The sequence below is a fragment of the Coptis chinensis genome, chromosome 8, assembly GCF_015680905.1.
Source record: "Coptis chinensis isolate HL-2020 chromosome 8, ASM1568090v1, whole genome shotgun sequence".
Taxonomy (NCBI): Eukaryota; Viridiplantae; Streptophyta; class Magnoliopsida; order Ranunculales; family Ranunculaceae; genus Coptis; species Coptis chinensis.
In genome coordinates this window covers 91,414,862-91,429,213 of record NC_141463.1, presented here as the reverse complement: position 1 = coordinate 91,429,213, position 14,352 = coordinate 91,414,862, and the positions used below count along the sequence as shown (strand labels likewise).

At 37.5% G+C, this 14,352-nt stretch overlaps 2 protein-coding genes and 1 long non-coding RNA gene across 6 annotated transcripts; 1 reads left to right on the top strand and 2 right to left on the bottom strand.

Moving 5' to 3' along the window:
• Positions 1–2,407: 2,407 nt before the first annotated feature.
• LOC147484311 (uncharacterized) lies at positions 2,408–9,790 on the bottom strand. Its single transcript, XR_015205654.1, has 4 exons — positions 9,172–9,790; positions 9,046–9,094; positions 8,751–8,948; positions 2,408–2,975 (listed from the first exon to the last, which is right to left on the bottom strand). It is a non-coding gene; the product is annotated as an uncharacterized LOC147484311 (long non-coding RNA).
• LOC147484312 (Plant calmodulin-binding protein-like protein) lies at positions 5,246–8,532 on the top strand. Its single transcript, XM_086576276.1, has 4 exons — positions 5,246–6,339; positions 6,381–6,748; positions 6,874–7,997; positions 8,098–8,532. Exons 1-3 carry the CDS (start codon positions 5,487–5,489, stop codon positions 7,978–7,980), a joined length of 2,328 nt encoding a protein of 775 aa, XP_086432402.1. The 5' UTR covers positions 5,246–5,486; the 3' UTR covers positions 7,981–7,997; positions 8,098–8,532.
• Positions 9,791–11,567: 1,777 nt separating the features above from the next.
• LOC147484310 (uncharacterized) lies at positions 11,568–14,138 on the bottom strand. 4 transcript variants are annotated; one of them, XM_086576627.1, is made up of 5 exons: positions 13,637–13,900; positions 13,431–13,553; positions 12,340–12,470; positions 12,127–12,248; positions 11,568–12,032 (listed from the first exon to the last, which is right to left on the bottom strand). In XM_086576627.1, exons 2-5 carry the CDS (start codon positions 13,501–13,503, stop codon positions 11,759–11,761), a joined length of 600 nt encoding a protein of 199 aa, XP_086432753.1. In that variant the 5' UTR covers positions 13,504–13,553; positions 13,637–13,900; the 3' UTR covers positions 11,568–11,758. The 4 variants fall into 4 exon arrangements, with proteins under 4 accessions (XP_086432753.1, XP_086432755.1, XP_086432752.1 ...); XM_086576629.1 differs by having other exon boundaries at positions 12,340–12,464; positions 13,637–13,777; XM_086576626.1 differs by having other exon boundaries at positions 13,431–14,138.
• Positions 14,139–14,352: the final 214 nt, after the last annotated feature.

Here is a 14,352-nt window from a genome sequence, read left to right as displayed (position 1 = left end):
CCGTGATCAATTGGGTCAGGTCCAGCCCAGTACGGGGTTGGGATCCATTGTAGAGGCAATCTTCATAGGACATATCCAAGTACTAGACCTCTGAAGCCCAACAAACAAACATACAACAATTTCTGCTGAAAATGATGGACCTAATTATTTTCTGAGTCTCTCTTCTCAGGGCATCTCCAATCCAGCGTAGGTGCCATTAGGATTTTACATCTCTAATATATTATTGTATAAATTTTATAAATATCCACATTCTATCTCCCAAATGGAATATTGTAAAAAAAAATAGATTTTAAACTCGGACGTCACTTGGAGTGACGTCCCTCTTTAATTTAAACTGGGACGTCCTAGTTAAAAAATTACTTTAGAATTTTAAACTCCAAGTGGCGCCCTAGTTAAAAATTACTTTAGAATTAGAAAGGAACCTTACTTCAAGTGGCGTTTGAAAATTATTTGTCGGGACGCGGTTTAAGTTGCTTTTATTAACTAAGGCGAGATTCGGAGGGAATTTCCCACCCTCTATTAGCTAATACATGACGTCGGTTTAAGTGTCGCCGGGCTTTTATTAACTATAAGGAGAGCGAGGAGGGAATTTCCCACCCTCTCTATTAGCTATACACTATTACCTACGGTATAAGACCCCATTGAGAGATTTTTTTATATTTGGGGTGACGGTTTTTACACCCCCATTGGAGATGCCCTCAATGGTGTTAGTCTCAGACTGTTAGATAAGGTAGTGTAGAAACATATGGAGGTTGCTCCTGTTATTCCTGTATGCTGTGCTATGGCTGTACGTTGCAAAACACGCACTGGCTACATCTTCTTTGTAATGAGGTGTACGCGAGTGAGCCAAATGAGCTGTGGAAAATACCGTTTGCACAAAACGACAAAAATGTTTTTTTTTAGTTTTTATTTTGTTAAAGTCAAACCCTTTGCACTATTTCCCTTTGCTTTTTGGTTTTGTTTGACAAACTAATTGTGGAATGGACATGCTCAAAACTAGTCTTTGATTGAAAGCAACTGGACCTTGGACGAGTATGCATTGGCCCATTGCGTTCATTCCGATCAATAAGGCCGTTATATGGCATTGGACAACTTGTAACTTCCCAAGGAAGAACGGTAGATTCAAATATCTAATCACCAACTGGTTATTTTGTTACAAGCATAATAGTGAGCACAATTTGATTTTGGTATAATGTATGAGGACCTCCCCGCATATACTGAAGATGGCTTCTCTTAGTTCCTTGCAGTCATCTCCTCAAATTTTCCCTTCAATAGAAGTTAATTCCACACATCAGGACAAAATAAGTTAATAATAATTGGAAACAACTGTGCGACTGTGCTGGAGGACATATATTGCTAAAGTGTGTGAATTTTGCATGCAACTGTGCTGGAAACAAAAAGCAGATACTCACAAGGTGTTAAAATTCCTTTTTGTATACAGTTGCTCCATTATTTGGAGGAGATTTTCTCAATCAATCTACATTTTCTCTTGTCACTAAAAAATGGCAATATGCCAATATATACTCCAACTAATCTAGATAATCAGGGAAGTGTTCTGTCAATTATTTCGCATCTTAGCTCATTAGCTGATATCACACACAAATTTATTCTTTTGTTAGGTTAGTGACTATATATAAATCAACAGTTAATGATGGCCACGCCACGCCACATATATGCGGGTAAGTTCCATAGCGGAATGCCCATATGGCCATATGTGCAGCATCTTTTAACAAATCTCATTAAGGTGGTGTGTGACACGTGATGTTCATGGACATCTAACACACATGCTCATGATTAATGAACATGAACTCTCCATGTATTAGGGCCGGGGTCTAATAACAATTTGTCAATGCAATTTTCTGACTGGTTCCATCCTCATAAAGTTCTAACTAAAGTGGACGATGAGTTGATTTGTTGATTAAACCATGTCAAAGTCCATCATGAGTGATGTGAGAATAGTCTACTTGGATATGCATCCTCAAGTTTAATGGTGCATAATTAGGATATATCAACGAACACATTGTAATTTAATCTCCAAAATGATAAAAGCAACAAAAAATTTCTGTACAGGTAAAAGTGCGACACAAAAATTTTAATTGGTGGTTGTCTATTTTATTAACAACTATTAATAATATATAATTTCAGGTCAATATAGACGTATAGTTGGCCTGCTACGATGCATACACTGATACACATCTTTTTTGTTGGGTAAAAAAATCTTTAAGCTCTTTTATTTCCTTATATTTTCGTTTATTCTGTGTCGTTGTAATAGTTGTGCCAATTTTAGTTGAGAACAATTCCAACACATCAAGCACATGGCTGCATATAAAGACAACTTTTTATCAAGTTTGGAGCTATGCTAGTCATAATAATGCATGAGACCCTACATCAACCACCCCTATTTTCCATAGATGTGAAGAACACATCAAATCCAGTCTGCTTCGCCATCCACAGACCACAGGGGTGGAACAACACAAACAATTTGCTTAATTACTTTCATTTCCAATTTTTTTAAGGAAAAAACACCAGTCACCAGCAGTCATCTAGGGTCTAGACCAATAATTTGCAGTTTTAGACCATACTTTGACGTAAACAGATTGTTGATTGGCCAAAAAAGACATAAAATACAGGTGTTTTGGGAGGATATATAGAACATTAGAACCTGCCAGTTCATGGAACATTGCATCTCAAATTCTCAATTCTCAAGCGCAGCATGGGCGGTTTGGAATGTACACTCACGATGCAGTGGGTCTCAAGTTGGTGTCTCTTTGGCGTCTTCGATCAGTTAGCTAGGTTGGTTTGACCAGAAGGTGCGACTTTGTGGGTGCGTAATATTAATAAGGATTTACTGCGTTTGAATTAGCACCTGCAGCTGAAAGATCTAGCCTTCTTCAGTTCAAGAGAGTGTTGGGCCAGCTCCAACGCGTACATGTGGTTGGAGTCCCCATTAAGTGCTGCGAGCTGAACCGCGTTGCCTAGAAAAAAGAAGTTCATGGAATCACATAAATGTTTGTACAATTGCACCTAACTGCATAGTTTTGATGAAATTTGAAGTCATCATTCCAAGATATTAGACCATGGCCTACGATGGCTTTCTCACTGCAATGTTTTGCTTTAGACCTTCCATAGCTCCATGGCTTTGTTACTTTTTTTTTCTCGGTAAGTAAAAATTTGTATTGATAAAGGTGGTTGTGGGGGGGAGGAGGAGAGTACATGAGGAGTTACTTACAGTCTACTCACACAGTAGCACTATAAGAACTTAACAAAACCTATAATAAACATGTTCTTTGGAACCTCCCATTTGGTTATCCATGGGGTTTTACAATTGGTGTCTCTTTGATCATTGTCTTCGATCTGTTAGCTACTTTGCCAATTGATCTGCTGTGAAATTGGTCCAAACTGGAGTCAATTTGCAGTAGTCTAAAAAGATTTATGCATTTGAATTAGCACCATACACTGAAAGGTAGCCTTCTTCAGTTCCAAAAGCATTAACCGCAGGTGTCAACGCGACTACACCCATACCTTCCCCATTTCTCTTAATAGCATACTGAACCGCGTTGCCTAGAATTGCTAAACATTCATGGAATGATGTTTGTACAATTGACCCAATCGCATAGTTGCAATGAAATTTGAAACACACATTCATAATTTCTAAAGCACACACACACCATAGCCTGAAGGGCCAGGATTACCACAAGAAGCCCCATCGACATTAACTTTGATTAAGGGTGAAGTTACTCATGAGAGCTCAGCTGCACGCTCAGCTCAGCAGGGCATAATAGTGAGTTAGTGAGGGAGTGTGAGATTGTTTCTGTTTTTTTTCGATAATGCGTTTGAGATTGTTTCACAATCATCTTTTGTATACTTTCCAATCAAAAGGTGAAGTTCCAATACAAGGTTCATATATTACAGGAAGATTATTCTGAAAAATGATCAAATATAAGAATAACCACGAGTCATTACGAAAGAAATAACGTTACTCAACAATCAACATGAAAACAATTGTTAAATAACCAGAACAAAGATCGAGTCCAAGAGTTCTCTATCGGAATCACCTTTTTTTGTTTAAAGTGCACCAATGATAATGAGTTTGCTTAGGTGTCAAATATATAGCAGTACGTCCACAACCTATACCATAAAGATGGATAGAGGTCGGAGATTCATATCAGAAAACCTGAAGAGCATATGTGCCGAAAATATTTTCAGTATATGGATTAAAATAGTTTTATATATACACCAATGTTTTGCAGTTTTGGGTACATTTTGATATATGTACACAAGTGGGCAACCTATATTCAAATTCATTCATAGAACAAAACCGGTGGAATCAACTAAGCCGAGTTTTTGAAGGATTTGTGTTTCAACCATTGTAAAAGGCTGAAAAGTAAAGACATCATAGAGAGGGAGTGGAGCGTCTGTTGTAAGCCTGCAATTACGGTAAACAAGGGTCCCATTGCAAGCCCCACTATGCCGACCATGGCCCTATCTTTTACAAAGCGTGACAGCCCCTGGCCTTCCTCTATCTCTCCATCCACTTTAACTGGTCGGTACCCTTTCAGCATACAAATATGTATCATTCTATTATATTCTAAGCAGCCCCACATATTATAATTAAGCATAGTTATCAAACAAGGCATCATTTTGTTAATGATCATCTAGCCATTAAGTAAAGCTGTATCAAGTATCAACAACCCCTTTAACTAAACCATTAAAAATCATTCTTAATAATGAGATCATGTCATCTCTAGTGCAAGTGAAGAGTAATTTTCATTTTAAATTATGTATCAAGGGTAATTACCCCTAGTACTACTTTTTTTTTTATTAGCAAGCTTGTTTTAAATGAGATTAGTAACTTCTTTGATGCTGGCGGGGTTCGACCCCTAGTATCATCACCCAAAAGTTTTACCGACTTTCTCTTTAATGCTGGCGGGGTTCGATCCCAAACCTCTGATATCATCACCCAAACGTTTTCCCAACTAAACTAGAAGACACTTGCTCTCCTATAAGCCCGTCTAAACTGCAGATTTCCCATCAGTGTTTGTAAGACCGCACCTATACAATGGTGGGCAGTATATTCCTAACCGCATTTTCACGTTGGAAGACATTTGTAACATTTATACATTTATATCATAATTTCAATTCAAAACTTACCAGACAGGGCTCCAGAAAAGTCAACAGGGCAAATCAATATCATCTTCCTATATAAAAACAATTTTCAAATTTGATATGTCCAATAGCTTGAAACTTTCAATAAAGAAAGTTAAGAAAGAGGTCACCACTGAATGAAAATATTGTAGTTGGAATATCTAGTTGTTGGGTCGTCATTGCTTTCTTTCTTTGTACAACTTTCATCTCAGACAACAAGAACAGGACTACCTTTCTTTCAGAGCTTAAACTTCCCATCTGTAAGGAAGTTATACTTCCTATATCATTCAGAAGTCTTCTGGTTTCTTCAAACCAAGGATTCTTCTTGTCTATCTTCAGAGATGGTCCAAAGAAAAGCCCCGGACAAGCTTGGCATCCAAGCTGATTCAAAGAATCACGTTAAATCCGAGAAGTGGTCTACTGCGCTCAAACCATCTACTACCTCTCAAAATCATGAAACAAAAAACAAGGGAGGACCAGAGTTGAAGAAGATAATGAAGAAGTCAAGGTCGATCAAGCGATCAGAATTTGATAGCTTGAGATCAAATTCTATGAGACGAGCAAAGTCACGGCCTGAAAAGCCTCCTAGCGATGTGTTGGTTGCTGCTGTGACTCCACAGAAGCCACCTCCAGTCAAGCCACCGGAAGCATCACCAAATTATATGAAGTCTACCACCAGTTCTATAGCAAGGAAAGAGCGGTCGGTAAGTCCCCATGGTTCTAAAACTATTACTGAAACTAGGACAGAAGTGATTGTGTCGAAACCATCTCCTGTCCCTGGTCACAAACCAGGTAGGACTTTAACAAAAACATCTAGTTTGAAACCTGTGAGGACTCTAACAAAGGCATCTAGTACCAAAGCCGGAAGGCCTTCAATGAAGAAGAATTCCGGGGTTGGTTTGTATAGTGACCAGGATGTAAGAAAGGCTACATGTTCATCAACTTTAAAAGATTCAAAGTTCCCCACATATGTGGCGCTTCGCCCAGGTGGAACTGAATCTGAGGGAACTTCAATTATGAAGGTTTGCCCATATACTTACTGCTCGCTTAACGGCCATCACCATGCTCAGTTGCCACCACTAAAGCACTTCATATCAGCAAGAAGGCGCTTGCTGAGGACGCAGAAGAGTATGAAACTCAGAAGTCTTTCCCTATCAGCAGAAAATCTTCTGGGAAAGGAAAGAAAGACATTGATATAGGACAGATGATCTTTAATGAAAATCCTACACTTCAAGAAGAAGATTTGGCTGGCGTAGCAGTCTCTCCTTCGACAGGAGATCAGGGCTTGGATTTCTTTGTTGAAATTTATGCTCCAACGCAAGATGATACAATCAAATCAATAGGGAGAGACACCAGTGATGGAAATGATGAGAAAAAAGATTTTTCTATTGATCCCTGTGGTCTTGAAAACAGGTTATACCCAGTTGAAGATAGTGCTGAAACGGACTTGAACGATGATGGTGGACGTTATGCAGAAAGTTTCCCAGATGATTCATCCCACTCCTCCATGAACTTTGAAGACAACATCGACCACTATACTGACTTTATCATGGAAGAAATGGATACTCCAGTTTTCTTCCCTGAAAAACTATGGAAGGAGGAAGTTGAAAATAAAGACCATTTACCCTGTTATACACTAGCAGAGATCGGTGGTCTTGCAGATTGTACCACTCAAGATGATGGATCAACAGAATCTGAAATTGACGACTCAATATCTGAAGCCACTAGCCTGTACTGGGGGAGGGACAAGTAGACACACATCTTTGTAATGAGGCTGATTGTTCCATCATCACTTGTGATGAACATGATCAAATCATTGCTTGTTTACAAGGGTTTACAGATACTGAAGACAACCTAACCTTAAAGCAAGATGATATTGTCAGCGAGTGCTATGAGGAAGTTTCTGATATTGAAGATATGCAGGCTGTTCAGTCAGAAATAAATGAATACTTTGACAAAGAATTTGATGGTGGAGATCAAGCTAGCAGTGACGAATTGAATACTTCCAGAAGCCAAAGTCCCCAGGATCTCCTTCCTTCCAATGAGGGCGTACCTGAAAACACAAAAGAAAATGTTGAAGTGAAAGTTGAGACAGCTGACCTTATCCCCATTGTGTTCTCTTCAGATGCTGTTGCGTATGCATTGGAGGAGGAATCGGAACCAACCTCTGGTGAGAAGCATGGTATTTACCAAGCAGAAGATGATACAAACAAAGAACTCAACCGGACTAATGAATTTCCTGATCTAAATGTTGGCGATGGAACAGAAGAGGGGAAAGATTATGAGAGCTGTCCAGAGGGGAAGGAACAGAATAATTACAACACATGTTCTGATGAGCGCAGTTGTTCAGAAGGAAGCAACCTAAAATCTATTGATGATTGCAGCACTGAAGGCGTGAAACTCAACGCAGAAGACAGGGCAGGAACTGAGAAGGCCACAGTTACCAATGAAGAATGTAATCTTGATCAACAATGTGCTACAAATTACAGCAATTCCTATAAACCAACCCGAAACAAGAGACCAGTAATAGACGTCAAGGAGCCACGGGAGTTCAACCCTCGGGGACCCCGATTCCTGCCTTTGGAGCCCGAACTAGATCCAGAAACGGTTGATCTCAGGCATCAAATGATGGATGAAAGGAGAAATGCAGAGGAGTGGATGGTGGATTATGCACTGAGAAAGGCTGTTAGCAAGCTTGCTCCTGCTCGGAAGAGGAAGGTCGCTTTGCTTGTTGAAGCTTTCGAAACAGTCCTTCCAATACCGCAATATGAAATCCATCTAGAGCATAGCAGAACAGGTTTCACTCACACAAGATTCATGCAAGCTTGTAGTTAGCGGTATAGATCGACAAGGTAAGAAACTGCAACTCTACTGCTAATTTTTTCATATATTTATCTTAATCTGTTGATCCACAACGATGTAATTTCATCCCTCCATAATCTCATTGTGCAGGTGACAAGTGCGGAATGCAGCGAAGTATATGGATTATTACGATATAATAACTGGACTCTTTCACTGTGAATTAGCTCAAAGACCCTGCCTTTTAGGAGCCAACCAAAGCGTTAATAGAGCAACTAACATGTTCTTAGCTGTTGTTCAGGCCACTCGAAGACATGGAAACTTGGTGTAAGTCGTTGTTCAATTGAGCTTGACGGTATATACAGTAATCAAAACGTGCTGGATGTCCAAATCTTCTATGATAGAGTATTTGTGTGTTTGACGCTAGAACATCTACTATTTCTGCTAAACCTTTCGTGTAGTGAACAAGATTGTAAGTTATTTTCGATGTCATTGTGAAGAGTGATTACTCAACTGGATGCTGTAATCATTTGATGTTTCTGTACTTAACAGGAGTTATCTTAGTGTGTTACTATATTATTGTGATTATGACTGCTTGTGAGCATGGGGTTATAAAGATCATGATCATATTCTATAACTATGTATAAGAGGGGAAAAGCATTTGTAAATCCAACACAACTTCGATGCTACTTACATCATTGGTCATTTTCCCAATATTTATCCACTTCATTATTGTAAAGAAAGCAAAACATACGACCTAGAATAGCAAAATTCAAAGCAGACAACTTAGACAATAGCCACTTCACCTTCAAAAGACCTTCCAAGATTCCAAGTCTACTCTCCGAATAATCCAAATTCCAACATCCGGTCCTCTATTGAATTTCACTCACTGCACTTCGAAATTCAAAAAAGTTAATGCAGTAAGCAGATAAAGGAACACCAGAAAGCTTGTATCACCACTCAATTCTGTCGTCCCCTCAGAAAGAAGTGTTTGGAATTTATAACTGCATGAAAGAGGAAAATAAGAGGGAAGGGAAAGGGTAAGGTACTTTTGTTTCTAGTTTGTACATATAGCATAATATATCATATGATTCAACCTACCCTCATCTATCCATCCAGGCCACTTGATATGTGAAGGGCAAAGCAGAACCTAAAAGCAAAAAAGTAAGATACATCACTCCATCAGACATTGACTTACAGTTTAACAAAGGAAACTAAAGGGCTCACCATCTTCCAACCATCCGGATTGCAGAAAGGGAGGGCTGTGATGAATGACCTATATGGCGATGAAAAATATTGTATTGTCCCTCCCACCTCTTGTGTCGCACAATAAATGATCTCAGCGCTCTTGTCCACAACCTCAGTGAGCTAAAAAAAACTAGAAATAAAGCATATATTCTTAAAAAAACGACAGAAGAATGAAAATCACAACACAATGACTCAAACTCAATATCCAACAGTATTGTGTTAGACAAAATACACTAGGAATACCATCCTCACAAACAAATCCATATCAAACTACACGCCAGGAATATGATCTCTAGCCTGTATGTTTGTGTTTCCAATGTTGTATTAAAAAATATCATCATCTGAACGCAACTCCAGTACAGCTCTCTCAGAAGTGTCATCAGCATATTTCATAAATGCTTTAGTGTACTGTAAGGTGTAACGTATGACCAATTAAAGCAACAACTTGTAATGAAGAAAATGAGAAAATTGAACGAATTTTCTTGCAAAGGAGACAATGCCCTGTTTCCATCTTGTTTAGGCGTCCCTTTTTTTAATATAAAAAATCGGTTACAAAATCTTAAGCTGGGAAAGAAGCTTATTCCTAGTAAGTCTAATACCTTTGGCAGTTTAAATAAAGAAGTTAAATATTAACATCCTTTTATTCCTATGATTAAGCTCAAGATCTAATCAGCAAGGCTAAAGAAAATACCACCACTTTTTGATTAGCAATGTATACTAGGATTCAAATCACAAACAATTCATCATATTATTCATATATCATATATATCTTTCCTTATCCAGGAAACATCTCCATGTCATCCCTTCCAAAAAATGTGAGCATTGTTTTCCTTAACAATCCATCATAGATGTTTAGTTTCCTCGCCATTGGAAACATAAACTGAACAATTATTCTGACATGCATCATAGTTACCATGGCATAGAAAAGAAACGTGCGAAAGTTTTCACCTTGTACTCAGGGTAGTCTTTCTTCCCAAATAGCTTCATCCCTAAAGCCTGCACGAAAGTAACAGTAAACCAGATAGCAAAACCATCGAGGTAGGAACTTTAACCATTTATCTGACAAGGGTTGCGTCCATTTGAACACAAGATGTGCCTTGTATCACTATCAGACATACTACCTTCTCATAAAATCTAATAGCACTTTTCAGGTCAACCACACGGAGCATAAACGAACAAATTGGGTCAGCAGTTGAGTCCCTCTGAATAAGCTGAAAACTATAGCCATCTGGATCCTTTACAAAAGCATTGAGTGATGCCCCACCTTCGACTGGACTAGTTTCCTGTTTTCGACCATTCCGTAAACCTGACAGTCAAATTCATGAAGATCAAGAGTTCATGTTTGCACATAACGCGATAGTAATCAAACAAAGTTCTGCTCATAGGAAACACAAACATCTTCTGTTGCAATAGTAAAATGTCCACTCCAAAGACTGAAAATCAGGGGAAGAACAATAATTAAGGTGACTAGCGACGTTTAGTAGTTCCACCCTTGGGGAGACGCCGAGACGGTCTGCCCTCTACAAGCAATTCAACCATTGCAGAGACGATTATTCAACATACTACAAAAACAAATGAAACATATTATTTACAATGTGCTTGGGATTTAGTATTTTATTATGGGATTCAGAAGCTGGAAAACTATGACTAGAACGTAATGCTCAAACGTTTTTAATTGGGAAATGGGCTTTAACTAAATCATCAAAGGGTTAAGAACTCAAGCTGATTAGCACGGATAGTTTAAGAACATACTGATCACTATATGACCGGAAAGAAACGTTTATACTACATACAGGATACAATAATTATACCACTAGTCAGAACGAGGCAATGAGTGCGCAACTTGATATTTGTAAGGAAATATCAGTTGGATTATACCCAGGTTGATTACTCGACCAAGGTGTTGCCCAATGTTAATTTGTTGTTTGTTTTGGATTAGGAACCAGGCACGTAGTCATTTTAGTAGCTTTGAAGCCAATCTTTCTTTACGTGTTTATTAGGTAGAACTGGTTGCTTCGGTTTTTTACCATTGCATTTAGCGCAATTTGGCTTGCATTCAGGTATGAATATTGAACAGGGCCAATAGAGTATCAGACCTGATATATACAAGTTTTGGAGCTTCGCACTTAGTTTCCAACATCGCTATTAGGAGAAATTTCTCCTTCACATTATAACTAAGTTGCTATTAGGAATGGTTATATTACCACCGGTTAGGACAAAAGACAATGATAATAGCTACCTGTTAGTAGTATTCTGCCCAGAGAGCTGATTTCTTATTTAGTTTCAGCATAACTCTTCCCAGAGAGCTGATTTCTTATTTAGTTTCAGCATCGTAGTTAAGGCTTACTGCAAGTATGAAATATACAGAAGCAGAGTAAAAAGAATGTAAAAGATTAAAATTTCAGTGCGTTTGTGTTATACAACTTATAACCTCTTAATATCGTCACCAAAGGTAATCCACGACTCCATGAGTACAAAAATAATACAAAAGATTCTAAACTTGTCAGCGTCAGTGGTAGAAGTTGAACCATATCCCACAATGACTTACTGAACGAGTGAGTGCAATTCAATCGGAACATCCAAGTTTAAGAGATTCAAACTCCTCAATGTACCTTCCCAGTAGACTGGAAGTTGAAATTTCATACGGTGTATTTTCACTTGGATTTGAAGATCCAAATTCTTCCTTATTTTGACTAGCCACAATATCGGAATGAAACCAACTAAGAGCATCTTGAGTTGAAACAGAATGCACGGACTCGTACAAGTTTTGTAACTTCTCTTTCGTATCTAGCTCTTCAACCAACTTCTCTTTCATACCATCAGGAAGGAAAGACAATGCACTTTCAAGGATGTAAAATACATAGCGAACAAGATACTATCAGATTGTGTTAAAAGCAAAGAAGCCAGTCATAACAGAAAAAGACTATTATTTACCTAGTAACGCCCCTGACAAGGCCCCATCTGTATCCAACAAACACAGATTGCTTAAATCCAAAGTTGAAGCCCACTTGTGCAGATTCTTCTTTTCCTGCCGTGAGACCATCGCGATACCCAATCTAAAGGTATTACAACATCTCAAGTTCTCATCCAATTCATAAGAAATTTGTAGCAAAAATCAAAGTGTCATCTTTAATATGAGAGGATTACCGTATGGAACTGGTTGTGCCGCCTTTGCCACTCTCTGTCCAAGTCAGATGCTATATTCAATGCCTCCCTAGATTCATCACATATAGATACATCATCACACCAAAAGTCATCGTCTCCATCGGCATCTGAAACTACACATGTTATCAAATCCTTACTTCAAATTAAAAAAATACAATGAACCAATACGTTATCAAATCTGTACTTGGAATTCTAAAAAATGCTATGAAAACCAATATTTCCAAGTCCAAAATAGCCATGAACATAGTGGAAGAAGATTTTGAGTTCCAATAGACTTAAATGTTCAAACAATTGCAATCATAATAGATTATATATAAACTACTCTTGACTTGTGATCTTAATCAGTGTTAATAAGTGAAACTATGCCTCTCTTTCTTACTCGAGTTCCATCAACAAATCAAGTAATATGAGTCTTAGATTTTCATTCATTCTAAACATTGCAATTGTTACTTGGCCAAACATCTTTAAATTAGTTATTAGGACTGAAACTTCAACAACTTCTCGAAACTAACTCGTTGAAGTAGAACAAGTAGTTCAGGATTAACCCAACAAATTTTGACTTCCACTAAAATACCAGTTTGTAGTTGTGGCCAAGGACACTAAATGTATATCATAAGATGCTGATTACCTTAATTTCGAATCAGAATATCACTAAGGGAGGACTTTGGTTCTCGACTAGCATAATTGCTTAAGTGATGTCAATTACCCTTTTACGAGTGACCAACATGGTAACTAAATTTGATTAGATCATGTCGACAAAACTCTGAACAATAATAAATACCATAACTTTAATTTTTTTCAAATCTTCATTAGTGTCTTCTGATTTTGAGTACAACACTAATACCTGTGTAACCATCACAAACTAGTATACAAAGCTATAAAAGATATCGATACTAAAATAAACGATTGAACCAACACAAACTAGGTCTTATTCTTAACAAATTTAGACCGGGATCACTTTAATCTCTCCAAAACCCCTGTTCATTGTTCTTCTCATACAAATATACATAGCAAGGATGAAACTCAAATCCAAGTAATGTTAAAATATTAAGAAATGTGAAACATATACATACCACCGCAAAGATCATTCCAGTTTAAACTGTGAATAGTCGGAATTGTACCATCTGAAAGCTCCACGTGTTCCATCCTAACGATTAATAATTAATCAATTGTACCCAATTCTAATCCAACAGCAGCTATTAAAAAAAAATAAAAAAACAGTGAAACACAATAAAGATTTAGTTAAAAAAAAAGAAAGAAAAAATGTGCAGGCTTGTACACTATCTATTCACTATTTCTTTTACAAAAGGGTGGGCTTTATTTTTTTCTCAGTCGTGATTTGTGAATGTTCTATGCATAAAATAATTTTCTTGTGTTTAAGAATTGGGTGAATGGGTTTTAGAATATTTGAGCTAATTTTTATTCTTGGGTGTTTTGAGTTTTGAGGATATGAAGTCTTGTGAAAATGATGGAGTGCTTAAAAAAATTGAAATTTTCTTTGGAGAAGTTGGAAAGGAGGGGTTGTTTGGTTTTATTGGTTATTTTATTGGTTATTGTACTGTGTGTGGAAAATTTGATAACTTTGGTAGAAAAATCTGAATGATTTTCACTATAAATTCAAAATCTTCAAGAGATAAAAAAAACTAAGACTTTGTGCTCTGTTTGATGATCGAAGTTCTTAAGTTAAGGTTTCATTTATTCAAAGCAATCAAAGTGGGAGTTATGCATTTCAAACTTTGAGGTTTAGAAATGGTATATCTTGCTGTTCATTTTGTTGATTTAATTTCTTCAAATTTACTGGGGGAGTTTAAACAAATTCCCATTCCAAGACTGCAACACGTGTCAAACTAAATTGAATTCTAAGTTCACGACACCACACTAGACACACTTCACACGGTCAATGATGGTCACCGTAATTAACTAACTATAGAGAGACCTAAAACTAATAAATGAAAACATTTAGACCCAACACAAATACCGTTATTATTGGGAGTG

Excerpts from the sequence above, each read along its gene's own strand:
- LOC147484312 (XM_086576276.1), top strand. The coding sequence starts at position 5,487 with ATGGTCCAAAGAAAAGCCCCGGACAAGCTTGGCATCCAAGCTGATTCA. Across the intron at positions 6,340-6,380 it reads AAAGGAAAGAAAGACATTGA|AAGAAGATTTGGCTGGCGTA; the intron begins TATAGGACAGAT and ends CTACACTTCAAG. Across the intron at positions 6,749-6,873 it reads AAAAACTATGGAAGGAGGAA|CCTGTACTGGGGGAGGGACA; the intron begins GTTGAAAATAAA and ends TGAAGCCACTAG.
- LOC147484310 (XM_086576626.1), bottom strand. The coding sequence starts at position 13,503 with ATGGAACACGTGGAGCTTTCAGATGGTACAATTCCGACTATTCACAGT. Across the intron at positions 12,249-12,339 it reads GGCACAACCAGTTCCATACG|ATTGGGTATCGCGATGGTCT; the intron begins GTAATCCTCTCA and ends TAATACCTTTAG. Across the intron at positions 12,033-12,126 it reads CTTGTCAGGGGCGTTACTAG|TGCATTGTCTTTCCTTCCTG; the intron begins GTAAATAATAGT and ends CATCCTTGAAAG.